Here is a 27,738-nt window from a genome sequence, read left to right on the forward strand (position 1 = left end):
AGGATCAGAATGAAGTCCAGTTGATTTAATTTATACATTAAAGCTGCTTTAACACCAAACTTTTGGAAAGTTTTAGCCTAAATTCAAATTTCTGTTAAAAGCAAATCAAGAACCCTGAACAGGCGCAGTGGTTAGCGCACACTACCCATATACAGAGGCCTTAATGGTCCTTTGTCACATGTCCTTCCCCCTCTCTCATACCCCTACCTGTCAGCCTACTGTCCAAAAAAAGAAAGAAACGAGCCACTAAAACAAAAACAAAAAACTTCATTTTGTAGAAGAACTGTAGAAAAAATAAATTGAGAGCTCAGATCCAAAGATTTCCGTTAACAGAGCCATGAAGGGGCCCAACTTTAGATGTCTTAGAGCTCACGTCGCAGACGTTCCAATCTAGCCCTGATCGTATTAAATACCTGCTCTGGTTTTCTGTCAAAAATGCTGTCCATATATTTAGGTATTTGTTGGTGGAAAACAGTTCATGTGCAAAACGGGAGATGGAAATACTTTATATGAATCAGCTCAGACAAAGCATAGTTTGCCATGACTGATCAACCGTTTCTGCTTTCAGCGTCTTCACAGCAGAAACGGTTGGAAACATGAAACGGCAAAAACATGGTTGGAAGCAATACGCCATAACCAGCTCACGTTAATGTAAGAACAACTAGCTCAATAGCAACACGTTCATTACAGATCTGTGGGCCGTTGTAGATTACAGACTCTATGTCCCGTTTATTGCAGCCATGCATGACCATGTAATGTGAAAGCAACGTATGGCAACATTATGCTTTACCATGCTTGGTGAAATTTCTTTAAATCAAATGGAAACGCCACAAATTCGCATTTCCTCTTTTTCAAACTTTTAAAAGTTCACCCTTAAAATTAACACGGCTTGTGTGAAAGCAAACTGGACCAACTGAAGGTGCAAAAGATGTTTAAGACAATCTCACAGAGAATAAGCATTAATTAACAGCATGCAAAAACCAAAAAAAATGGACATTTAAGAAGATCATATGAGAGTGAAATTATAAATCATAAGAATTCAGGAAGAAGATCCTCATCAACCTGTTCTACAGCAAACTGGTGTCTATCCAGAGCAAACAAAAACGGGCAGAGGGCTATTCTGAGTGACCAGCTTATTCACCATTTCTGTTCTTAGGAAACAGGATGTTGAATAAACATGTCTGACCTTTCATCATCTGCAGCCAGCCACCCCCACCCCCCACCCCCAAAAGGCCTGTGCTGTTCAGCAAAACAGAAAAAAGTTACACTCAGGCAGTAAATATGGGCCAAAAGAGAAAGCTGATTCCTACTGTGGCGTTAGCATTTCATTAGCTGAAGCTAAGGAGAAAACAAAAAATAGAGTTGGAGTATCTGAATTGGATGAGCTTTCGTCTACTAATGACCCCAGCGACATTTAGGATTAAGAAATTAGATCAAACAACTGGATGATTTCCAAGTCCTTAGCATTTGTCCAGACAAATTAAAGCCAAACTCTAAAAGTTCCATCTGCTAATCTTTGCAACAGATTTTGTTCAACAGGCATAAAGTAGATTAAGATTTTCGGAACACTTTTTAAAGCAAACCCTTACTGCGCACAGTCATCACAATCTAACAACTCCCTTAAAATCAGAAATAATCTGATCACCACGATTGGACCTTTCAACTCTTTTCTTATATTTCCTAAAAGAAATAGTCTAGACCAGGGGTTTTCAAAGTATGAAAGGGTGAGCCCCCCTCCAGGGAGCACTATGCCCGCTCCACACGCGCACCCCACAGTTCCAACTTGGTCCTAAATATATATTTATTTTTTCCCTCTCATCGCGCCTCCCTTAAGGTGCTCTGGCGCCCCCCAGGGGAGGCGCACCTCACACTTTGAAAACCGCCGGTCTAGACAAACTACATATCATATCTGATGGCTAACCCAACGCACCATTCCTTTATAAAATAATAAAGAACAGTAAAGGGGTTAAGAGTCTTTGCTCAGAGACCCAGAGTGGCAGTTTGTGGGAGTGGGACTCGAACTCAGAACCTCAGGATTCCAAGCTTTATGCCCTAACCACGCCACTCCCACTCAACTTATGTCCCTCTACTTATTTATTTAATCTATGGATTCTCGATGCAAGTTTTGTATGAAGCTGATTTCTTACAGAGTTTCCAATCATGGCTACTTACCAAAGTTGTCTCAGGCTCCAGCTGGGACTCAGACGAGGACTCCATGGTTGTCTGACGCCAGAGTCAAGCCTGCCTGTGCTGCTCTGATGACTGCATCTCTGTGGAGAGAAGCAGGCATGTCTTTTATTACAATACAACTAGAGTAACGTCAGCTGGGTAGCAGTAAAGCCAAGGTTGTAGCTTTTATATTTTGTGCTCTTTTTATACGTTTCAGCAAAAACTTCTGCTCTTTAATGAAAGGACCTGTGTCTACCACATGTGTAGGAGGATTCCAACCATCTTCTTCTAAATATGTCCTAAAAAATGTCCTTTCATTAGAAGAAGAAGAACACAACAGCGTTCAACCTTTATTCAGTCAATGAATGCAATACTTTTTGGCATTTTAGCTGCTAAAATCAAACATGTTGAAAAGAATGTATAATAAAAATTTTTTTTAAAACAACGCAGACTGAAAAATGAATCAAGAGAAATATATTTTTTATATCTGATGTCTTCATTTTTAGTATATATTTAGAAACTTGAAAGCAAGTAATAAAAGCAATAAAATAATTAATAACAAGTAATAAATGATAAAAGCAGTAATAAAATGGATAAAACTAAGTAATAAAAGCTCCTGGTCAGACTAACAAGAATGTTTTGAGCACCAGGACTTCAAATGTTTAGTTTACATTCAGACTATATCCTCTTTCCCACTCAAATTAGCTATTTTTTTTAAATGCAGGTCGACCTGCTAACAATTTGGCATTTGCCTCCATTTGCAAAAAAAGCTGTGTCTATCCCCATGTTGGAAAGCTTAATGTCCTCCGCTCCCCCACTGCTGCTTGTCTGATGATATCATCATGCTGGGTTAGCATTGAAGATGTCACCAGTGTGTGGTCCCTTTGCTTTATTGTTTTGTTCTTTTGTCTCTCTGAATCTCTCACCTGTGCTGCTCCATGTTTATTGAATGTAAACAGAGCTGCTTTGGCTTGTTAGATCAGAAGCGACTGGCGCAGTGTAAAAAATTTATAAATACCTACATGGATAAGAAAAAAATCAAAGCCTGACAGCGAAGTATATAAAATTTTATATTCTGGTACTTCCAGTTTTTACCACTAATCTAGAAAAAAAAGCTTTTTTAATTTTTCTGTTGCTATAATAGGCAGCAGGGAAATCCCAGACAGCCTGGCTGGCTTCGAGCTTTCAATGGGGACTACAGTATGCATGGAGGTCTATCCCTCTGAACAACAACAGAATATTTAAGTAGAATCATAATCCTGATAAACTGAATGCACAAATTCCATTTTGAGTTGGACTTTCTCAGCTAAAAATGTGCTAAAACAATGTTTTTTTCAAATTATCAAAACAAATGAAGCAAAGATACTCTAGATAGCAAAGAAATTAACAGTGTCCAACTTAAAAATGTCCAAGTTGAGGCTTGGCAGCTTTTCTGGTAATAACATGTTTGGTATTAAATTAATAATGAGTTCCAACATTAGCGTTCAAGTTACGTTGAGGACAGACTATTGTACATTTATTGTTCATAATACATAAATTAGCCTCTCATGGTTGACTTAAAATTATGGTACTTTGTAATATCTTTACCTCCTCAACTCAGTACTTCCTGGGATAAGATTAAACTCCTATGATCATAACCATCTGATAGCAGCAGCGCAGAAAAGAGACAGAATCCATCTAGATTTGCAGCAGTTTGCAACATTTTCAGGCAGAACTGCCACAGTTTAAACTATCATCAACTCTCTCCGATCGGACCTCATTAACATTATCAGCCACATACAGAGAAAAAACCTTGCAGCTCATGAAAATCTATCTTTTTTCCCAGTTATTCAGTCCATGCTTTTTTGATAAAGGTTTAACTTTGCAACAATAAAAATAAAGTGCTGCTCATACCTTATTTAGTGGCTTCAATGCTGATTAACTTCCCCCAAAAGGATCTGTTAACCACACAATGCTTTTGGAGAGATTTACATTGTCAAATCCAAACGGTAGGACTGCTTTAACATTGCTGATATTTTTAAGGAGTGGGGTCAAAACATCCTACAAGAGCATCCTCCAGGCACATTTACTAATCTGTTTGTTTTCCACCATGCGTCACAAAGTAACTGACGTACCAGGGCGGCCTTAAGATCAGAATGTCAGAGCTGCTGGGACTTTAGTCGACTCAAACCGCTAAAGAGACGAGAAGAAACCAACATCAGTCAAGATTTGGATCCAGAACTTGATATCCAGTATGGCAGAGTGAATTACAGATGATATAAACAAGAAAAGGTCAGCACTAAAAAGGTTAAATGTTCACATTAAGTTGATGCATTGGCCAATTAACCCTGATGTCCCGACTGTCAGACGCCAACCCGGGGATATATCCGTCTCCAAACATTGCAGGTCAAATCACAATGATCGTACATCATAGCAAGACATTGAGACCCAGCTCTGAAAGCAGATACTCTGGCCTGTCCAATCAGCATTGATGCTCTGCAGCAGCTCTTTGACAGACAGATTTACAAGCCTGGGAATCCACCTCATCATTACCTTATAATTTATAGAAGGGGTGTATTTAAATACTGAGCATATAGAGGGAGAGTTTAGGATATTACAACCAATCCAAAGTGGAAGGATTTAACTCTCTGCACTGATTTTGGCTTCAAAGTAAACTTTAAAATGTTTTATCTAACATTAGCATTTGCAAAAATTCCCTTTTTTTGTAATTAATGTTCTAGCTGGAAGGAAAGCACATTCTTGCATTTATTTTTATCATAGCCAATATTTCAATGTGGAAAATGCAAAGTTAATTCGAAAACCTTGATTATGTTTCCAAAATATGTTCCTTTACATATTGGTGTTGGAGAACGATGCTGGACATTTGATTTCCGTTCCTCTTACAGGGAAGTTTGTGCTATACTTAATATCGAAGATGAACTCCTGGGTTATCCGATGCTCAAATCACTATTATTCCATATCAAACATTTTCTTGATCTTAATATTGGTATTAATTTACATCCCTGTGAAAGCCATTAATCCTCTTTACATCTGCTGCTCAGACTCCATCTAAAAACTTCACTCTGTTACTGCATGCTAGCTGGCACGGCTCAGCGTGTTTAAAACGTCCCACAGAGTTCAGTCATTCAGTCATTGTTGGACCGAGACAAAATGATGAGGGGGGATCCTAAAGTCGTGGAAATATTGGCTGATTGCTTCCTTCTTTGAGGCAGCTGTTGAAGCGCTGCGTCCAAAAACATTGGAAGACACTCAATTTTCATCTCAACCATTTCTGAACAGGAGTAATTACACTAATTACAACCATAATCATTGTCCGATTAAAGAAATAAGCTTCTCTAATTAGGGTTCTACCAACAGCAATTCTTGGCTGTCAAATTTTAAACATGCAACTGTAATTTTAAACTGCAAATATGACCATAAGTGGAAAATCTGAAATGCCTTATTTAAGATAAAAGTATAGTTTACATTTTGACTGCTTTATTAATATACAAAAGAGGGAAAATGTAACTTTATGGTCTCACAAGTTTCCAGGGTTGCGTTTCTTCTTGAAGAAACCCTTTTCTTACAGACAAGTGGAAGAAAGTCCTGGTAATAAGTCATATTTTGGAGAACTGGGATAGTTTCATTGAAAAGTCAACTAACTATATCCACCAGGGAACATAAAGAGAAATGTTTATGAAAATACACACAGTGAGACAATTTAAGAATTCATATAATAAGGGATTTTATATAATAAGAGAAGCACCCTTGGGGAAAATCCACCAGAAAAAACCCATCAGGGAATTACATATTTAATAGAGCCGATAATTTAATAATAGCCTTTAAATGGTAGGGACATGTTTTCTTCTATACTCATACAACACTGGCTTTCTTTTTCTTTATCTACACTATATTGCCAAAAGTATTTGCTCACCCATCCAAATTATTGGAATCAGGTGTTCCAATCACTTCAATGGCCACAGGTGTATAAATTCAAGCACCTAGGCATGCAGACTGTTTTTACAAACATTTGTGAAAGAATGGGTCGCTCTCAGGAGCTCAGTGAATTCCAGCGTGGAACTGTGATAGGATGCCACCTGTGCAATAAATCCAGTCGTGAAATTTCCTCGCTCCTAAATATTCCACAGTCAACTGTCAGCTGTATTATAAGAAAATGGAAATGTTTGGGAACAACAGCAACTCAGCCACGAAGTGGTAGGCCACGTAAACTGACGGAGCGGGGTCAGCGGATGCTGACGCGCATAGTGCGAAGAGGTCGCCAACTTTCTGCAGAGTCAATCACTACAGACCTCCAAACTTCATGTAGCTCAAGAACAGTGCGCAGAGAGCTTCATGGAATGGGTTTCCATGGGCGAGCAGCTGCATCCAAGCCATACATCACCAAGTGCAATGCAAAGCGTCGGATGCGGTGGTGTAAAGCACGCCGCCACTGGACTCTAGAGCAGTGGAGACGCGTTCTCTGGAGTGACGAATCGCGCTTCTCCATCTGGCAATCTGATGGACGGGTCTGGGTTTGGCGGTTGCCAGGAGAACGGTACTTGTCTGACTGCATTGTGCCAAGTGTAAAGTTTGGTGGAGGGGGGATTATGGTGTGGGGTTGTTTTTCAGGAGCTGGGCTTGGCCCCTTAGTTCCAGTGAAAGGAACTCTGAATGCTTCAGCATACCAAGACATTTTGGACAATTCCATGCTCCCAACTTTGTGGGAACAGTTTGGAGCTGGCCCCTTCCTCTTCCAACATGACTGTGCACCAGTGCACAAAGCAAGGTCCATAAAGACATGGATGACAGAGTCTGGTGTGGATGAACTTGACTGGCCTGCACAGAGTCCTGACCTCAACCCGATAGAACACCTTTGGGATGAATTAGAGCGGAGACTGAGAGCCAGGCCTTCTCGTCCAACATCAGTGTGCGACCTCACAAATGCGCTTCTGGAAGAATGGTCAAAAATTCCCATAAACACACTCCTAAACCTTGTGGACAGCCTTCCCAGAAGAGTTGAAGCTGTTCTAGCTGCAAAGGGTGGACCGACGTCATATTGAACCCTATGGATTAGGAACGGGATGTCACTTAAGCTCATATGTGAGTCAAGGCAGGTGAGCAAATACTTTTGGCAATATAGTGTATTTAAGCTATTCATTTCCCCACAGCAACCTGGTTTATAAGTATTGTACCCCACCTCAAGGTTATTACTTGATTTGGGCCTGCTTGAGGAAAAATATTCACCATAAGAAACAAAACTTTCCAGTAAATTTGACCTTCCAAGTTTCTTCCGAAAGAAACTAGGGCTGCAACTAACGATTATTTTAAAAAAAAAATCGATGAATCGGCCGATTATTTTTTCGATTAATCGGACAAAAAATATTTTTTATATTAACCTCTTTATTGCAAAATAAAAATTTTAGACAGAACAAACAAGCACACAAGTACAGGTTGCTCATTAACTGTACTGGTGCAATATGAAAAATAAATGTTTGTGTTAAAACTCGAGAGCGCAGACTCGCCCATTGTGAAAAGCTGCACATCTTTTTTGCAGACTTTACAAGAGGCAACTCGTGGGGTTTGTCCCCGTTTAACTCATAATTTGTATTTTTCATCTTCCAGCCAGCGTTCATTGAAACGACAACCTACCGGCATGGTGCAGTAGTGGTTTCATGGGGGCGGAGTCACACAGGGAAATAGATTGGCAGATCGCAGTCACACATAAGCGAGCAGGTTTCATTTTCGGGCTCTCCAACATTTTTATTTCTCCATTTAATAAACACACGATTCAGTTAGAAAGGTATTTGTTGCGAAATAAATAGTTACAATTTCAAGCATTTTCAAGCATTTCATCCAAAATATAAGCACTTTTCAAACCTTGAAAACACAACGTCAAAATTCAAGCATTTTCAAGGATTTCCAGCACCCGTACGAACCCTGAGTAAGGAGAAAATGTAAAACCTATGAAAAAAGATGTACAGTTTTAAAGGGGTCATAGAATGCAAAACAGAGTTTACATTGTCATAGATGAATAACAATAGTTCAGTGGGTGAAATGGACACACAGAGAAGTTCAAACCCCATCGACACCTTCTTTCTCTGCAAATCTTTCAATTTTAAACTTACACCATAAAACAGGTGAATTCAAACGAAGCCCCGAGTTGACGTAAACTCCGGGATGTTGCCTTATTTGGATCTGGCTGTACTTTTGTCACGCCCCGAAATTGACATACAGACCAGCCCACTGGTTCACTGGCCCAAGAACATGAATAGAGGTAGATGTAAGACACCAGTTTATCTGTTTAACCTACAGTTGGGTTTACTTCAACAAGAATTACAAAGCAGGCAGTTTCTCTATTGAAGTTAAACCAGGCATGGATTATTTTTGTCTATAAGAAGATCCCTGCAAAGTTTGATGCTCAACTGTTTTTTTTTTTTGCTCTAAGCATTTTACCAAAGACAGCTTTCAAAATCTTGGACAGTTGAAAGTGGGATTTGCTAAACTTCTTTTACTGAAACGAGAGCCGCTGACTGAACCGGACCTCAGCAGAGAGCCATGAGCCGCCCGTTCTCAGCCGAAAGAGGGGCGCTGGGGGCCGGTAAGGCAGGCAGGGGGAAGCAGGGGGCCACCGGTGTCCAGGCTACTGTTTCAACTACGTCCTGCACTACAGTCGACCAAAAACAAGGACGATTTTGAAATTCCCCCTGGACATTTCCAGGAAAAAAGAGGACATGTCTGGTCACCCTACCATATCAACAATTCGATGTTTCAGTGAGTGAGTGCTTGCTGCTATGAAGCGTTGTAAACCCACCAATCAGCTCACAGCTCATCTAAATATTCATGAGCATACCATAAAAGGAAGAAAACCTGTCGTTTCATTCTGAGGGTTTTAACCAGGCTGGCATTAGGGCTCGTAGAACAGCAAATATGCCATTTTCAGCCCAACCAATGTTACACACCCTATTCTGAGACCTTAAGGACCAGCACCAAATACCATATGGAATCATTCTATGACCCCTTTAAAGAACAGGATATGGAACAAAATTAAACGTGCAACTAAATTTACCTATACAAGAATATTACAAATCACAAGAATATACATAACTCTGCAAAAAACAATACGTAAACAACTGTTCAGTGTGTTTGGTGAAGCGATGATAAAGTCTTACAGCTGCACCTACAGTGAAGCAGTTTTTTTTTTTTAACTGGTGAAGCTAAGAAACTAACAGTAATGTTTTTTCTGTAGCACTCCATTTGTCCCCCAATAAAATGCTATTTTTCTGTTTGGATTTTTTTCTATCGAATCCCCATCATCGCAAACACATTTAGCTCCAGCACTGGTTCCATGGCTTGCATTGTCCACTGTGCTAACTTCTAGCACGCATAGATCTGCATGCTAGCTGCAACTCTCTCTTCAGCTTGTCAGGCTGCAGAAAGTCAAATGTAATGTTTCCAAACAAGAATACATTTGCCATTTTAACGTTGCATTTTTTTAAATTTTGATTTTATTGCAAATGTAATTTCCAAGCCCTGGGGAAAAGGAAAAAAAAATCATACTTTTCTTGTCATATTCTAGTTTTAAAGTTAAGCATGGCTTATCTTAAAGTGACAAGCCTGTTAAATCAACTATTGAACAAAATTCTCCTGAGGAAACTTTATCAAATAATGGAAATGATAAACCACAAGATATACACAACCTCTCACACTTTAATGCTACATGCTAACAAAACCTAAACACATCCATATAAAAATATAGAAGCCAAAACAAGAACAGACATTAAGTGTTTAATGAGTCAAATAGGCTTCAGTTTATTAGTACAAATATGCAGCTTTATGTTTAATTTCATTTTGTCAGGACTGAAGAACGTTTTTCATGAATGTCCAATAATAAAAGACAAAGATTACAGGAAGGAGAAAGGGTCCAATGTAATCTTCTGGGTGTCCCAGATTGGCAGTGTACTCAGGGGAAAGACATCTTTAAAGAAAAATTAAACCATGTAGGTCAGGCAGAGTGGAATATTAATCAACCGAGAGACAGACCACTGCCATTCAAGAGCAAAGAGGATGCTAAACGTCCAGCAGAAGAAGATTTGCTTTTTATCCCCAAGTGAGGTTTTAAAAGAAGAAAATCTGACACTGCAGTCATTAAAATATGCAAAACAAAACAATGAAAGATTGAATTCATTTTAGAGCTAAATTTAAATAGAACTTTGACCATGGAGGAATCATTTCTAAAACATTAAAACAGCAAAATTATTGGTCTTCAGTCGGGTTGACGGTCCATTATAAACTTCTCAGACACAAACTTATCTTTTCAAAATAAAAACAGTTCATAGCTTATTATTAATTTAATTTCATTATATCCACTTTTGTATAATTTAAATAAACATTTCCATTTATCAAAGCTGTTCTATTTGTTTGTGGACGTTCTCCCACTATAGGGTATTTTTGCACATTGTTGTTGCAGCTGGGACCAAAGAGTATAAAAAAAGATGACACATTTACCGTCAATAATCTGAATACTAATTTATTTTATCACTTCTCGTAACACTAGTCGATGCAAGGATCCAAATAGGGAGACTATAAACATTGAGTTTATAGCAGGTGTGTGATCTTAACATTGGACTGTTGATCACAGCGATAGATATTACTGGAAGGAATTGAGGGCCCCAAGATTATATGTTGCTCAGGGCCCCATGGAAGCTTGTGTTCAATGAATACATTTTTAAACTTTAATAAACCAAGCTTATAAATGAAATCAAAGAGTCAAAAGCTATCTAAAAAGTTTAGTATTGTCAGGAAGGATTCCGGCCCACAGCTTAACCCACAAATGCACAAATTATTACAAATACAGCAAACCTTAGAGGGAATAAAAGAAGCTTAACCAAAAATAGGTTTATTACCAAGATGCATTTTCTACATGAAGTATAGATAAGCAGACAGAGCGTATGCAAATCAGGAGTGCTTTAGAACGGCTCCTTTTGCTCCATAACATCCCTTCATATGATTCAGACACACTGGTGGATGTGCATGCTGATCAGGTGCAGCGCTATTTGAGGGGGACTCGGCTCACAGATGTCAAGGACACCTCGCAGCGTTCAATCCAGTGATAAAGGAAGGAACGGCTGTCCTTCAGATCTGAAACAACTGTGGGCTGATAACACGCCGTCCGTGCCTCAGAGAAACAGGGACATCACAGAGCAATCAAGGCGACGGCTTCAACCACAGCACTGCGAAATGAAAATGTGGATGACGCATGCAGCTTCGGTGTGTTTGTGTTTAGATACCGACAGCAAAACAAAATATGAGGGGAAAAAATAGCAGCACCTTGAGAACAACCGTCAGTATTAAGAAAACCTTTGATTGATTTGAGGATGTCATGGTAAGTTAAGAGGATACAAAGGTCTCCGATGATATTTCTGTAACCTGAGGATGACCTTTAAGGAGAGCTCTATGATGGCCCCTCTGACATCTCCACACAAACAACTAGATAAACACAATTCGTATTTCATCTCAGAATAGCAGCAGAAACATAATAAAGCATCTATCCCACATCAGGACATGTCGGCACACTGTGGAGGTCTGAGACTTCCCCTCTTATCTTATAAGAGCACGACAGACACATTGTGATATCACCTACCTAAGAGCCAATGCCAGTGAGACGCAGGAAATTAGAATTTAAAACCAGAGCACATAAAAACAGAGCCGGTTCAGCGCAGCTGGCACGTGTGTCAGAGAACAGCAGCGGAGGGGACGGGAGACCTACCTTATTTAGCTCTGACCGCAGAAAACACCATCATGTCCCACAGTCGAAAAGAACAAGGATAGACCGACGGAGAGAGAGAGAACCTCGAGATGACATCACCATATTTCACCCTCCTCTGTTGATATGTAGGCTATCGCTGCAAAGCTGCCGATGTCAGCGGAGGAGCAGTGATATCCAGTGCTCAATCTGTCCCATTGTAAACTGCTCAGAGCTGCTCAGCACCGAGGAGTCAGATGCATGTATTAGAGCAACAAGCATCAGTTTAAGTTCTAATGCATCATGGTGATGCATAAGAAGACAGTGTGGCATTACTCAACTACAAAGGTTGTAGTACTTTACAGCCCAGGACTAATTTGCCTTATTTGCCGATTGTAAATATAAGCAAAAATTGAACACGGAGCTCCACAAGGCTCTTTTCTCGAGCCACATTTTTCACTACCTACAGCATATGATGTCCCTAGGTTAGATTATGGAATGCTGCACAATTTCACCACTTGTATGCCGATGACACACTACTATATATTGGGCATGTCATGATCTGATAATATCGGTCCGATATTAGCCAAAAAATTAATACCGAATTTTATCGGCCGGCATCAAAAATATCCGATATTTTCATGTCAATAGAAACTCTCTGCATCTGTTAAAAGCTTCTGTAACCCACTGGTTAATTTTGCATGGGCCAGTGGTTTTCATACATTTTGTTGTTGAATTTTTGTTCCTTGTTTTAGTGATATTACTTGATAAAGCTTTTTCTAATTTTCTACAGTATAGAATAAGTAATAGCTGGTATGATTCCTGTTAATATTATATCCGGTCAATATCAGTATTGGCCAATTCTCAAAGCTGCTTCTGTATGGAATCGGAAATGAAAAAGCTGCTTTATGACACCCCTACTATATATTTATGTGTTACAACTCATGTTCCAAAATAATCACTGTTAGAGGCTAAATTACATCCATCCATCCATTTTCTGACACGCCTTATCCCAAGTGGGGTCACGAGGGGTGCTGGTGCCTATCTCCAGCTGTCTACGGGCGAGAGGCGGGGTACACTCTGGACAGGTCGCCAGGTGCCACTGAGCAGCTGCCAAATTACAATTTCATCCAATTTATTAAAGAGAAATTCAATTGTGTTCATTCGACTAATTTAGTAATCGATTGTTAACTTGAGTAAAGAGACTAAAACATTCCTTACCTGAAAGAGAGACCCACTTAAAGGAATTTTGTAAAACATATTAGCATTTTGCATTCAAGATGAAAAGCATTTTTTTCCATTGATGTACTGTATGCGGAAACATCCAGAAGGGCGCAGTTTCAGTTTCACTTGGTTAAATTCCGTATCAAATCTTTTTTGAGGATTATTTAATTTAATGAATTAATTAATTGAAGAAAAACAAAAAAAGAATTGAGCGATTCATCGCTTAGCCAAGTAGTTGTTAGTGGCAGGGCTGATTTTAAAATCAATCTGAGTTTAGAGAGATTGATCTAAATTTATTAGTAATCGACAAGAATCTAAGGCCGTTTCTCAATTCACAAGAACGCGAGTACGGACTCGTGTTCTCACGAGTACGGACTTGACAACAACACAGGAAAGTATGGACTTGGGGAGAACGGGAGCACTCAGCATAAATATGGGTCAAGTGGAACAGAAGCGTACTCGTGACGTCACCACACGCTTGGCTCGTCTGGAGCTGAATTTCACCTCCTGTTATTAAAAGTCTCTAGATAATAACACAATTTTAATCTTACTTTTTTCATTTAGTGTGGGAATAATAATTAACACAGTCAGAAAACACAAATCAAATGGATCATTTTGCCAAATTAAAACGAACAAACCTCCATCAGAGCCAGTGGTATTTCCCCACACGGCTATGCTGAGAGAGGACTGCTTTAACGGCCTTGAAGATCCGCTGGTTTTCACGGTCCTTTCATCTAAACTTTTCTTTAATTACGCACAAACTCAGTAAATGGGTCATAAAGTGACACTTAAAAGTATAATTTTCTCTCCTGAAATAGTCTTAAAACTTACTTTTATAGAGCAACAGCAACAGAAAATAAAACTTTTAACTCAGTGACTCAGTAACTTGAGTCAATCTCAAGAACGGACAAGTCTGCTCTGATGCAATATCTGGGGACTTTGTCCATTCTCGGTCTTGTGTTCTTGTGTATTGGAACAGTACTAGGACTGAGGCTGGTGACGTTTCACAAGCACACGAGTAGGGATGGGGATCGTTAATATTTATTGATATCGATACCTTTATCGATACTCCTTATCGATCCGAGTCTTTATCGATACCACTATCGATACTTTTCTGTTATTTGGTGGAAAGACGATGCGACAATATGTTTTTAACAGAACTGGTATTGCTTTTATTGTTTGACAAGTGAGCATAAAAAAAAACATTTCTAGCCTTCATAAACATGGCTAACTAAGTAGAATATATCAGCAGCACCAAATGAAAAAAAATGTCATAATGTATGTAAATTAAATAATATGCTGCGTCACACAAAAGGAAATAAAATATCAGCTCATAAATTAACAGGTATTTTTTTGCAGAAAAATTAACATGTCTGCCTTGTCAGGCATGATCCTCGAACGCTCCTGGCTGATGGTGTCCCCAGCAGTGGAAAACACCCTCTCTGAAGGGCTCGAAGACGCTTGGACAGTAAGGTAGCCGTGAGAGAGATCCGCTAGCAGGGGCAGGGTGTCTCTCTTTGTCCACCACCAGAGAACTGGGTCCTCTGCTATAGAAATCATAGGCAGGCTTCTGTAGAGCTGGATTTCCTCACATACTCTCTGCTGAATGCTGATGTTGGAGTTGTTCATATGGATGGTCCGTCGCTCTTGTTCCTCCTCGGCAAATAGCTCCTCCAAGGCACTCTTCTTAGGTTGTGGTGGTGGACTGACTTCAACCCGAGGATTCTCATACATAGCCTCCTCGGTTGTGTCGCTGTCCTCATGGGACTCAGGGATTGGGACATCAGCTTCTGTAGCATTTGTTGCTACAGCTGCCTCCTGCAAACGTTCCCAGGTGGTGTGCCTGACACTTTTGGCTTTAAACCTTGGGTCCATCGCTGTCGCCTCTTCGAGGAACTGTTGGATTTTTTCCTCCTGGTAACGTCCGGATAGGTCAGTTAAAACCTTCCGTTTAATGTCGGATACAAATGAAGAGTCTCCTTCCTGAACTGTGAAGTGGGTCTTCAGTTTCATGAGAATCGGAAGGATCTGTCCACAGGTGGGGGTTTTCTCACTAGATACACACAGTGTAGAAGTGTACAGGACCTTCATGACCTTTATGAACTCCTCTGCTTTGGTAAAGTCCTCATCTGTGATCCTATCCAGTCGGTCCCTCTCCATGGGCTTTCTTATACGTGGATCCAACACTGCAGCTTGGAGAGCCGGATACTGCTCAAGGAACCTCTCAACCATCAGAAACAGGGAGTTCCACCTGGTTTTCACATCCAGTATCATGGTGTGCTGAGGAAGTTTGAGAAGGAGCTGCTTTTCTTTTAGCACTACCTTCGCCATTGAAGATCGTTTCATCCACACGATGACTGCTCTTAGTTTTGCTGCCCACCGGGTCATCGCAGCAATGCTGTAAACTTTTTGCGCAGCCAAGTTAAGGGTGTGGGCAAAGCAACCCAGTTTGAGGATGTCCAGCTTCTTTGCAGCAACATCCATGTTGGACGCGTTGTCTACAGTCATGACAACCACCTTTTGAGTAATGCCAAACTCTTCCAACACCTCCCCAATCTCCACTGCCACTGTTTCCCCGGTCTGCGCTCTGTAGACAGCTTTGGTCCGGAGGACTTTTTGCTGAAGCTTGCCTTGGCTGCTGTAATGGGCGGTCACAGTAATGTAGTGGTCTTGCGCTAAGCTAGTCCACCCATCACTTGTAATGGCTACCTTACTAACATTTGCCAGCTCTGTAATGACATTCTGCTTTTCCACTTCATACCATGCAGGGATGAGGGTGTTTGATAGAACAGTCCTGCTTGGAGGGGTGTAACGTGGATTGAGGGCATTTGTCATTTCCCTAAACCACGGTGATTCAACTGTTGCAAAAGGGTGCAAGCCTTTCACCACAAATTTTGTGACAGCCCTGTGACACTGCTCCACTTGATTAGAAGGCATCTTCCTGGCAGCCAAGGTGAAGGGAGTTTGGAGTAGGCCAATGGGGGCGGGAGTTGAGGTGAGCTTGAGCTGAACACCATCTAAATTAATGGGAAAAGGAAATGGTAGATATATTTTCACTTATAATTAAAAACAAATCATTACAAGGTCCTCCAAATGTTTTTCTCAGACAGAAAGGAAGTGGGGGGAAAAATTATTTGAAGAAATGTCCTATATTTTGAAGAAATCTCTTCTTTTGGTTTAAAAAAATATATAAATTTTCACAATTGTTGGTTAATGTATTGTCTACTGTCACTTTTCATCATGTTTTTAGTGATTAGGAAAATATTTAGCAAATAAACAATTGTATTTTAAATTAAATGTAATTTTTAATAAATGTTGGCATCAGTAGTTTAATTATATATTCTAAAATAATTAGAGCAATATACAACTGTATTACTCACGTTTCTCGCCAAAAACTCAATTTCCCTTTTCTTTACGTTACACTTGAACGCATCATGATAACCTAATTGCCATTTTACTGAGCCAATCTGAACACATCATCACGCAGCACGTCTGAAACTTTATTTACTTTTCAAGCTAACTAGCTTGTATGCTGCCGATTACAACACGGATTTCACAATTACTATTTTTAACTGACCGGACAAGCTACAAAGTCTGTGTGCGCGCTTACCAGTGGATGATGAAGACTGTGGTGCGGCGGCAGCAGGAGGAGGAGGAGGAGGAGGAGGAGGAGGAGTCTTTTCAGCTCGGAGACAGTCAAAGGTACTGCATTTGGCCTTTATTTGATGCACAATATTAATGTGCTTGGCCATTGAGGTTGTGTTCCCCCCTTTGCAAGATATGATTTTGCAACATAAGTTGCATTTCGCTTCGTCTTTGTCTTTGAGCTTGGTAAAATGAAGCCAAACTTTAGACCTTTTTGTCCGCTCAGCCATCCTCGAGTCGCGAGTGGGTTAACTGCCAGACTTCACTAGTTTTACTTTTAATATCTTTTTGTTTACAAACATTGGTGGACATGCTGCAGTGATTGGATTGATTAGATTTAAATGCTGTGACGCGACTCGAGGGACACACAATTATGTTACAGGACCTCCGGGAGAGAGAAAAAAAAAAAAAACACGACCAGACTCGATAGCGGTATCGATAAGCCCAAACGTTATTGATTTTCGGGTTTTGAAAAAAGTGGAACCGGGTCCTTGATAGAACCGGGTTTCGATCCCCATCCCTACACACGAGCAAATGAGAACACACAAATAAACATATTGAGAAATGGCCTTATTGCAACAGAACATGCTCACACCAAATTTCAACATCAGAATTAAGTTATTTGCAATGTGTGTCTACTAAATCCACAATTAGCAAAGTTTTGCATCTTTAGCTTTGTTTAAATGAAGTTGATGCAAACTTTGATTTAGTTCTCTGTTTTTAGCATAAACCAACATTCAGAGCTGGGGGAGAGTGTGCCGTTAGCAGTGCCTTTAAACTGGTGGTGATTTTGTTACTCACAGAACTTTACAGTTTGGCTCAGTGAAGTACATTAACACATAAGAGCTTTCAGGACTACCCTGCTAGCTTATTGTTAGCATGTTATTTCTTTCTTGTGAAATATTGTACGTACTGCCATCCACTTTTCTATCATCACACTACTACACATGCTCCTTCTCCATACATGAGTTTAAAAAATAACTTCTGAGATACTTTGACATTTAATTTCCCTTTGGGATTATCAACAATTGTTGAATTCGAATTGAATTTGAATTCATCACACCTAATAGGCTCAATTTAAGCGCTAACTGAAGGATTTTTTTCGACTGTTTATGTTTAGAAACTGAATCACATAAGTTCATTCTGCATGTCCGTCGCAATTAAACAGAGCAAATAATCTGGATTATTTCTCTGCTCAATACCTCTTCTGAAAATTCCAGTGAAACTCTAATTAAAACAATGAACATTCTCCAGTGGATGGCGGCAACAATACAGCACTGAAAATAGCTATCAGTGGAACACATTTTGACCTAAAAAAAAGTCAATATTTAACAATTAATCGTAAGTTGATTATTTGTTTACACCCTAACAGGTGTGCTTATTGAAATGGTGTCTTGGTTTTACTTTTAGCTTTAAGAATAAACTTTTTAAAATCTAAAGTATATTGTTGGTGCAACCTCTAAAAACATTTTTGTTTTCATTTTTATATCAAATACTCTAAAGAATGAATCCGGTGCTGTTTAAACCTTGGCATCAAAAACTAGTAGAATACTAGGAAAAAAAATTGGTTGAAATTTTTCGAAAGGCTAGCTTTGATATTCTTATCAATGGTATATATGGTTCTAATGAATTTTGAGGTTGCATGTCAGGTGTTAAACATGTAGATCCTTCAGATAATCAGTGCTCAACTACTCATAACTAAAGGGGAGGAAACATTTAGGCCACCTCTAGAGAGCTGAAGACGGTATACTCTGGAAGCAACAACCTGAAAGACTGAGATTCACAAAAAACGATTTTTCCTTTAAAGATTACTGCTCACGTCAGGGTTCCAATCAAGACCTTCCATTAATCTAATTTATTTTCATACTTTAAATGTATTTTCTTTTACTTCCTTTTTATGTGTGTTTGTTATAGCAAGATCATGCCATTTGTTACGAGTTTGCGTTTTAATTGTATAATTTTTATTTACTTATATTCTAGAATTTTAACACTTTATCTAGCTCAGTCTTTTTTCAAATGAAGGTTTTTTTAATACCAGAATAAACAAACAATTCCACACAGAGCAATTAACTGTCCTATAAAGCGAGAGACACTTTTTATTCAGCTCTGCTCAACAGTCATAATGAACGGTATTGGGTATTATTAAATGACTTAAATCAGTTAGCCAGCACTGGCAGTCAGATAGTATTTAAATCGTAATTTATCTCTGAATGATTCAGACTTTTAACAGCAAAAGAACAAGAGATGATCTGGGTTTTTAATTTCCTCTAGAGTATAAACCACAGTTAAAAATAGAAGCCATGGGCCGAGCAATAAGATCAGCGATTGTGGTAAACAGTAAATGGCTTCATCTCATCATGGCCAGTATATTTCCTGCTATCCGTTTTCAGTAGAGCTTGGTGAACAGGAAATACCGAGATGAGTAAATCATTAAATAACTGAGCAGGGTGATTGTTAAGAGATATTTTTAACTTCTGTTAAATTATCCAGGTCAATAAATGTTGATCCAGTGGAAATTAAAGGACTTAAAAACACCATAAATGTGAATAAGCATTAAAAAGATTACTAAAACTGAGAAGTCAGATGGAAAATTTATGCAAGGCAAAAAAAAATCCAGAACATGTTTTGGCAAAATAATAATATTCAACTCCACAGCATAAAAACTCCTCCAAAGAAGCACACTGTGCAATCCTCAAAGAGCTGCTGCTGTGCACAAGGCTCTGGTGTTTGAATGAGAGCACTGGAAAACTACACAGTAGCACATGAACAGAGCTTGTAGCTCCTGTGGGTAAAAAAAAACAAAAAAAAAACAATGAATAAACAGAGAACTTAAACTGCATCAGAACCCATGTGATGCAAAACCAACAAGAAAAAAGACATAAAGTTGTTTTTATTTTATACTTTGTGTGAGGGATGCAGAAATCAGGGAAAACGGGTCTCTGGTTTACTAATCCTCAAATAGCAAAATGCTCTTTTTGCTCAACATAAAATCTAATATTCCACAGGAAGCCTTCTCTTATCAACTAGCTTAAACACGACCTGTTAAACAGGTTAGGATAGATCTGTGAGCTATAGAAAACGTCCGTGACATTTTTGTTCGTGAAATCTTTCTTAGATGATGAGATTTCGGCTTCGACTTAATTTAACCTATTTGGGTTTCTTTCAGCTTTGGGTCTCTATCGCTTTTATAAAGATAAGCTGAAGCCGTTCAATAATCCGAATAGGCATTTTGGTTGATATAGTTTGGAAGAATCTGAGAAAAAACATAAGATGCTAACAGCGCTAACATAAAGATAGGGTTTTATAAACAAATTTAGGTTTTAAAGGGCCTTTTTCTTCTCATACACGCTGTAGACACTTGTTCCCTTATGATCCTTGGCCATTTTCAAAGAACGGCGGTGAGAAAGGTGAGCTTTAATGACTGTCTGCAGGCCTTACATAAACATTTCACCAGAATGATTAGGAGGACCACTTATTTAGATGATCCACCCGGAAAAAAGATAGTCCTCTATAGGGATGGGAATGAAAAACTGGTTCCTATTCAGAACCAGTTCCGTGTTTTCCAATTCCATGGCACCGTTTGGCAGCTTGCTTAACAGTTCTCTTAATGATTCCAGGCAGCACCAGAGCCTAGTGCTGGGCAGCACGACTTACGTCATGTTTTTTACGCAAGTTACACACACGGCATTCAGTAAGCAAGTACGACGTAACCAGGAGTAAGTCTAGAAGAGCAAAACAAAAGGGTTCGATCATTTTAAGGAAGAGAAAAATGGCAACAAGGGCGCTTTGCAATCATTGCAAAGTGGCAATTACATCCGTGGGAGGAAATACATCCAACACGCAGAAACACCTGCGCACACAACATGGCATACATTTTAACAAATGCAGTGTTTTTGATGCTTCTGGACAGAAGCTAAAGTTACGACCAGCATGGAAGGCAGCTCTGGTGGTAAGTAGCTAGTTTTATATCACTGACTGTGCTTAATGTGGTTCCTAGTAAATCATATGCCATTTCTGGAAATAAACCCAATTTCCGACCTCTCTTTGGGGTTATTAAACATGCTACGAAGTTGATCCGCAGTTCAGGGAGCGAGAGAAAAGTGAAGCTCGTTTATTTAAATCAGGGGGAGATGAGTTTATTTCCCGAAATTGTACAGTAATGCTTTTTCATTAAACGGATGCCTTCTCCGTTAGATTTAGATGACTGTGACGAGACGGGTAGCCTGTCTGGCTCAGAGGCTGGCAGCTCCCATTCACTGCCTTCTGCTTTCGCTGAGGCAGCAGAAATAGAATATCCCAGGCGAAGGTAGACAAATGTCACCGTGCACTTACCAAGTTCATTGTTAACAGAATCGTTAAGAGAATCGATAAGGAATCGAATCGTTTCACAGAATCGATGAGGGAATCAGAATCGTGAAAATCTTATCAATTCCCAACCCTAGTCCTCTATACCTTTAATTTATTCTTAATCTGTATGGCCAAATATGGAAACAATTCTTGAAGAAAACCTGCCAAGAAGTTTGCAATAACAGCCTTAGACACGCAGCCAGACATTAGATAAAATATCTTAGGTAAAAGCACATGCAGGTTTGAAATTTGCAAATGTCCAGATGTCCTTACTGTTACTATGGAAAGCTGTACACAGATACTTTCCAGAACTGTTATGCAAAGTAAAATGGGCATAGATCTCAGTCTATTGATGTCCAAAGGTGGTAAGGACAGTAAAGAACTGTGATGGGGATTGAAAGGTATTTATTCCTTGGGGTAAATGGAAATTATTTTTAGTTTTTGATAAAACAACAAGCCATTTTTCCTTCCTCTTATTATGTACAACTTTTTTTTTAAATGTTTAGGTTTCACTGTGAAAACAAGTTAAAGGAACATACTTTTCAGAGACTTTGAGTCTGAAGTCTAATTTTCTAAACAAAAGCTCCTATTTCAGTTTGTTTGTTGGCAGAAGTGCTTAAACACCAAAGATGCTAATAAATAATAAAACAAACCACTGATCAGACACGAAAGCCTTTGTTTTCAGTAGGTTTAATGAACCAAAGATAATGTCCCTGATTTTTGATCTGTCTTCTGCTATGATTTATCTCCAACTCCTCCCAGGGTTTAAACTGCACCACCTGTCCAGCCTTTAATCTGCATTGTTGTTTTTTCTGCCTTTTGGAAACAGCCTAATGCAATGTCTACATCTCCTGAATGGAGGTGGGGTGTGATCAATGCAAGCTCGGCGCACCCTTTTATGTTTTCCATAGACTTTAACTGGGCAGGTCATTTTTTTTTTCTGGGCCATAATTTAAATCCAAAAATCCACTTATAACAACAATCAAATGTGAAATTGTCCCAAAACAAACTTTTCTGTTTTTCAACTATAACACTTCCTTTCTAAGCATCTTATGTGGAATCTGCTTTGTTGGATCATTAAATATAATTCCATGATTTTAGACATTTTTAGACTGCAAAAAACGCTTTGCAGCACTCTGGCAGCCGGTGCCACAATTATGTTGCTTAACAGGATTTAAGTGATAGGTGAGGCTGGGCTCTGACTCACTGTTTTACCAATTCAAGCAGAAGAAATGATTGCTCTGGTTCGTTTATCTGCCCTGGATTCTCCAAAGGCAGCTCTGGATCCTTCTTAGAGGCAGAGATTCATCTTTTTGACCAATCAACTAACGAGAGCACCCAGTGGAGCCACAGGTTTCACATACCAGACTTTGAAGGCTTCTAAAACATTTAATCTATCAGGTCTCAGCCCTGAATGATTTTTATTTCTTCCCTTTGATTTTATTTACCCAAATAAAATCAAACACAATACGTTAGCTTTGGAGCGCCGCTGGTTGCCACAGTCTTCTCAACATCTTTTAAATTACGCATTAAATTAGTAAATGGACCATATAGTGAAGCTTGAAAGTATAATGTTTCGCTTCAAATGATCTTAAAACGTAGAACCACAGCAACAGAAAAGTTAACTTAAAATTTTGAGCTCTGTGAGCGCTCATCTGGAAGCTGCTGCTGTGCAACGCAGTGCATGCTGGGACAGCTGTCAGTCTGAAGAATGCACAAGTCCTCTCTGATGCATGCTGGGTAAAGAGGGAGGGGCAAGAACAACACCCGGGGACTTTGTCCGTTCTCTGTCTTCTTGTGAACAGGAACAGTAGTAGTGCTGAGGCTGATGACATTTCAGGAGCAAATGAGAACGCACCAGTACACATCCTGAGAAACCCATGCATGCACACTCCTTTTTAAAGTGCATTGTGGGAAATTTGGAGCACACTACTTTTCCATCCTATAGACATTCTGACACTGACGAGGCATTTGGACAGAACCTGTATTTGCTTCAGTTCAGCGTGCTTATTAAGATTAAAAATCAATAATAAAATACTAGATAATCAAACTAACTTTCCAAAACCATCAAAGATAAAAAAAAAAACTTTTAGTCTTCCTGTTATTTGTTGAAGGCCTGGCTGTATGGCCTGCCCTGACATCTCTTGACTGCCTCTCACTCCTCTGTGAGGCTGAATTATCCATTTCAGAGTCTCATTCACTCAGGGAGAGGGTCCACACTGAAGACACCTCTCTGTGTTTCCCGGTTGTCCCATATATGGTGTTCTCTGCCCTTAAAAAATATACCTGCAGGATATAAGAACCCCAAATTACGGCACCCTATAAATTCTTTAAAGGTCTGCATCTTAACCCATCCTGTTTTGGAGCAGTGGGCTGACACTGAGCGGTGCTGTGGGGATCAAACCGGATACTTGCAACCTTCTCAGTGCACAAGCGCACTTCTCTTAACCACCAGGCCAGCACTCCCCATTATAGGCTGATCAGGGGGGGTAATAATAGAACCTCTCATCACAGTGAAGTACGGCGGAGAACATGTGATGCTGGGTAAATGAACTCTGATTAAAGGCGGGCTGTTTATATGGTTTTTTGTGTGCATATTTAGTAATGATTTTTGAACATTTGCTTATGTCTGTTGGATTTAAATACGACAAAAATGCAGACAAAAATAAAACAAAAAATAATGTTAAAATTAACTGATATGATACAAAAAAAAACATGGAAAAGCAAAGATAATGAAGGAATATAAAAATACAGTTTGATTTAAACAAAACCAATTATTACAGGAAGAGAAGTCCAGCTGAACAAACTTATTGGTTTAAATTTGGCCACAGAAATGTTTAATGATGACCTCAACTTTCCTCTGTGAGAAAGATGAGTTGGCCTTTTAACAGAGGCCTGATTGAAGTCTGTTTGCTCAGTGCTGTTGGGCATCTGAGAGCTAATGAAAGCAAAGAGACGCTGGGATAAAAGCTACATGAAGCAGGCTGGTTTTACTGGAATTTAAACAGCTGTTTAAATCAGGAAGCCTCAGCTGACCTTCAGCAGAGGCTCTGATGAAGGCAGCTAAAGCATTCACTAGGGAGGCTAAAGTTTAGTCTTTGTCAGGTAAATGATCAGCTCTGAACACATCTGGCATGTGCCAGAACAAATCAATCCAATTAGCCAAACCACAGCCAACAATGTGAGCACATCTGCCTTGGTGCTAAAATAAGATCACAAACTTAAAGTTACAGTGTTTAATAACTACAGGGAGACATAAATGTGATACATTTTCTATATGCATGTTATTTATTATCACCTATGAACGGAAACTCTCAATCTTTATGTGTGCCTTGCCTTAGAAATAGATATTTATAATTGAATAGGAGTGGGTTTGCTGAAAAATTGCACATTGTGGCTTTAAAGTGTGTTTTCTTCTCTATGAAGGAGACATTTCTAACATAAATATGGTTGAAGAACAGCCAGTTTCCCTGATGTTCCTCAGATTACATTCAATAACGATCAACCTTTAAAACCAGGGGGGAAATCAACAGCAGGGACAAAGGTGAGCTGGTAAAACAAACAATGTGGATATTATTTCATAGCTTAGCCTCATGACTCTAAACAGCAGCCTAATAATCTCAAGTTTAGAGCTTCTTATGATACAGAAGATTGCAGATATCACCGCAGCAAAACAAAAACAACCCTCAGGAAGAGCTTTAATAAACATGAACAACACTCAGTTCAATTTACTGCAGTTAAATGTGCAAAGCAAGCAACGATAATCATTATGATCTGTGTCATTTTTAAATCCTTAAATATAAACCTCTAATGTTTGTCTTTGTACAAATCTAGCATGCTTCACCTGTACTCTGCAGGAGTCTTTAATCTACCAGATTGGATTATTTACTACTAATCTACTACAACAGGATAAGATTACATAGAAGGCGAGTCTTGCAAATAAAAATTGAAACACTAATATGTTTTAGACAAACATCTAAAGTGATCTACTAGATTGGATTTGGTTGCTTTAAGTAATCTGGGACAGTATCAAAGTCTGCAGCATCCAAAGGGGCTTTATATCTCCTACCAGCATGTTAACACTAAACACTGATTGTGGTTTAACCAGGAGCCATTATGTCTCATTCGTGGTAAGAGTCAACTGGTACAATTGGGATTCAGAACCATAATGGAGATAGAAAACTATTCAAAATTAATTCAGTGTCAGAAAAAAAACTATTTTCATAATTTATTCAAAAACCTGTTAGCTAGGAAAAACAAACGGTGGCATGTAAAGGTAGGATGATAGACTAATTTTTCTTACTGTCCTCTTTCCATCCTTCTGACTATGTGTCAAAGCATCACTAATGCGTAAATGCTGTCCATCTAACTCTGAAAATCAGCCCACCAAATGCTGAATCTGGGCAACATGGAAGGTTTGAACAAAGCCGTGAAGTCCAACAGGAAAAACTCATCCAGAGGCTTCTGTATTCTACCAATAAGAAAATGTCTCTGTTTTTATTATTCAGCTGTGATCTATAACTCTTCCCACTAGAGAACTCTAACCATTTACCTTCTATAAAAAATAAAAATAAAAAAAAAGCTTATAATGTAATAATAAAGCAGAACGAATTGATTTTGCTTCATCCTTTTCCACAAATTCCCACCTCCACATTATGCCACCAGGATCCGGTTTGTCCTCTTGGCCTAATTCAATTATTGCTAACTCTGGACGTGACCTTCAGGCTATGGCGATCAGGAAAGGCTGTTTCACACGACGACTGTATTTCATTTATTGTAAGCTCTTAACCAAGATACCATCGGAACTAGGGCTGCAACTAATGGATATTTTGATACTTGATTAATCGGTTGTTTATTTTTTTTTTATAATAAGCTTGCAAACGGTGCTTTAAAGGAGGTTTTATTCAGAATTTAAACCAGGTAAAGCTAAAAACAAGCCACTTAAAGAGTTTTTCATCTAAAATATAAAATGGTGATACATTTGTTTTAACAGTTTCAACATAATTAGTTCTCTGCGTGGCTTACTGTTTCAGCTAATGGTATACTCAAGAAAACAATTAATTAATTACTAAATTATTTGATTATTCTAATAAATGGTAAATCAGATTAATTGTTTCAGGCCTAATCTGAACATTTATGTGTGTAAACAGATGAATGAAAAAGGATTGAAATCCAAAATCTACCCAAATCGTATAGACAGGCCTTCTAAAGAAGATACCAGATTAAATAAAAAAAAAGATACAATGCAATTAATTAATTATGAAATGCAAAGAGCTGATTCAAACCAGCTGGTCTAGTTAAAGGGTCCAAAATGCACTGAGATTCTCACTTTTGGATGAATTAAAAGAACTTGTTAATGAATTTCTCCTGCATATTCCAACACAGCAAATAAGCATCTAATAAAAATCTAATTTATGCACATCCACCCAATTAAATAAATCATTTATGTGAAACTTCTGCAAGCGTGCACTTTTTTTAGCCCTCCTCCATACAGCAAGGCATGCACTTGGCATAATTAATCAGCTCTTGCTAAAGTAACAGATCCATCACAGGTCTAGTTTTAAATCAAATTGGAAGTTTTTTAACCTTTTAACTTCCTAACCTCAACTTATCTGATCTACATATTTCTGAACCTGTTCTAAAAACAGAGTAGGATCTGTAACAAACCACAGAGAAAATGTTTTCTATTATATCACTTCTCTGCTGCTCTACATGCTGACTCTATTCAAATCTAAAACCAAGTGTGTAGCAGGGCAGCATCAGGGCGCTGTGGTTGGACAAAGGCTGAACGGAAACTCCATTTCACTTGTAAATGAGCTGGTAGCTCCTGTGCCCTTCTGTTGCTCTCTATCAACAGAGGAAGTTGCCTGTCTTTGATTACCTTTTCTGTTTTTAAATGTGTAAAAAACACTGAGTGGAAATATGGAACTCTAAAATGATTTCAAAGGACCAATTTAGCCAAAAAACAATAATTTCATGAGATAAATGTTTACACAAATGGATTTTGTTCATTTTGGGAAGGTTGACCTAACTCAAATTGATGATGCCTTTCTTTTACTTTCCTTTAGGTCTGGGCTTTAACTGGACCGTTACAGCACATGAAAATGCTCCAAGCTAAAACTTCAAAACATTATCCAATCTCCTGCAGCCCTCTTACACTTACGGAAGAGGATTAAAGGAATAGTACACCCAAAACATGATTAGCCTTCATTTTCTACTCACCTCCATGCTGAACAACACTCTGGAGTACTTTTTTGATATCTCAAATGCATCTGGAGATCTGGGAGGCTTCTTGCTGTCTGCTGACATTCAAATAATGGAGGTCCATGGCGCCCGAGACAGAAAGGTCCATAAAGGTCCACAAAAACGTGTCAATATTCCTCCATACTGCTCGTCCAATGTAATCCAAGTGTCCTGAGTGGGTAGCATCCAGAATTTACTCGAAACGAAGTCATTTAGAACGTTTTAGAGCCTAAACAGTAGTGTATAGGATTTCCTAATAGCGCCCCCATGCGCGCTCACGATTCTACGGAAGCCGGCAGACCAAACCGGAAGGAAGTGCGCATTCAGCGTCTGGTCTGCCGATAATGCAAGCGTAGAAGAAGAAATGTGCTGTTTACCTGTGCAAAGAA

General features: G+C 39.0%; 2 protein-coding genes across 6 annotated transcripts in view; both read right to left on the minus strand.

The window, feature by feature from the left end:
* Positions 1-27,738, minus strand: part of osbpl8 (oxysterol binding protein-like 8) — an 84,538-nt gene that overhangs the window by 54,968 nt on the left and 1,832 nt on the right. For 3 of the 5 annotated variants that reach the window (XM_038281879.1, XM_038281881.1, XM_038281887.1), the window contains one exon: positions 2,173-2,270. In XM_038281879.1, the coding sequence (XP_038137807.1) occupies positions 2,173-2,217 (45 nt within the window). In that variant the 5' untranslated portion in view covers positions 2,218-2,270. Of the gene's footprint in view, positions 1-2,172; positions 2,271-11,914; positions 12,032-27,738 lie in introns of those variants that run through there. The other 2 variants (XM_038281880.1, XM_038281886.1) reach the window with 2 other exon arrangements.
* LOC119781441 (E3 SUMO-protein ligase ZBED1-like) lies at positions 14,453-15,949 on the minus strand. The gene has a single exon (XM_038281916.1). The coding sequence runs from the start codon at positions 15,947-15,949 to the stop codon at positions 14,453-14,455; it is 1,497 nt and encodes a 498-aa protein (XP_038137844.1).

The sequence above is a fragment of the Cyprinodon tularosa genome, unplaced genomic scaffold (assembly GCF_016077235.1).
Source record: "Cyprinodon tularosa strain WSP-4 unplaced genomic scaffold, ASM1607723v1 ctg177, whole genome shotgun sequence".
NCBI lineage: Eukaryota > Metazoa > Chordata > Actinopteri > Cyprinodontiformes > Cyprinodontidae > Cyprinodon > Cyprinodon tularosa.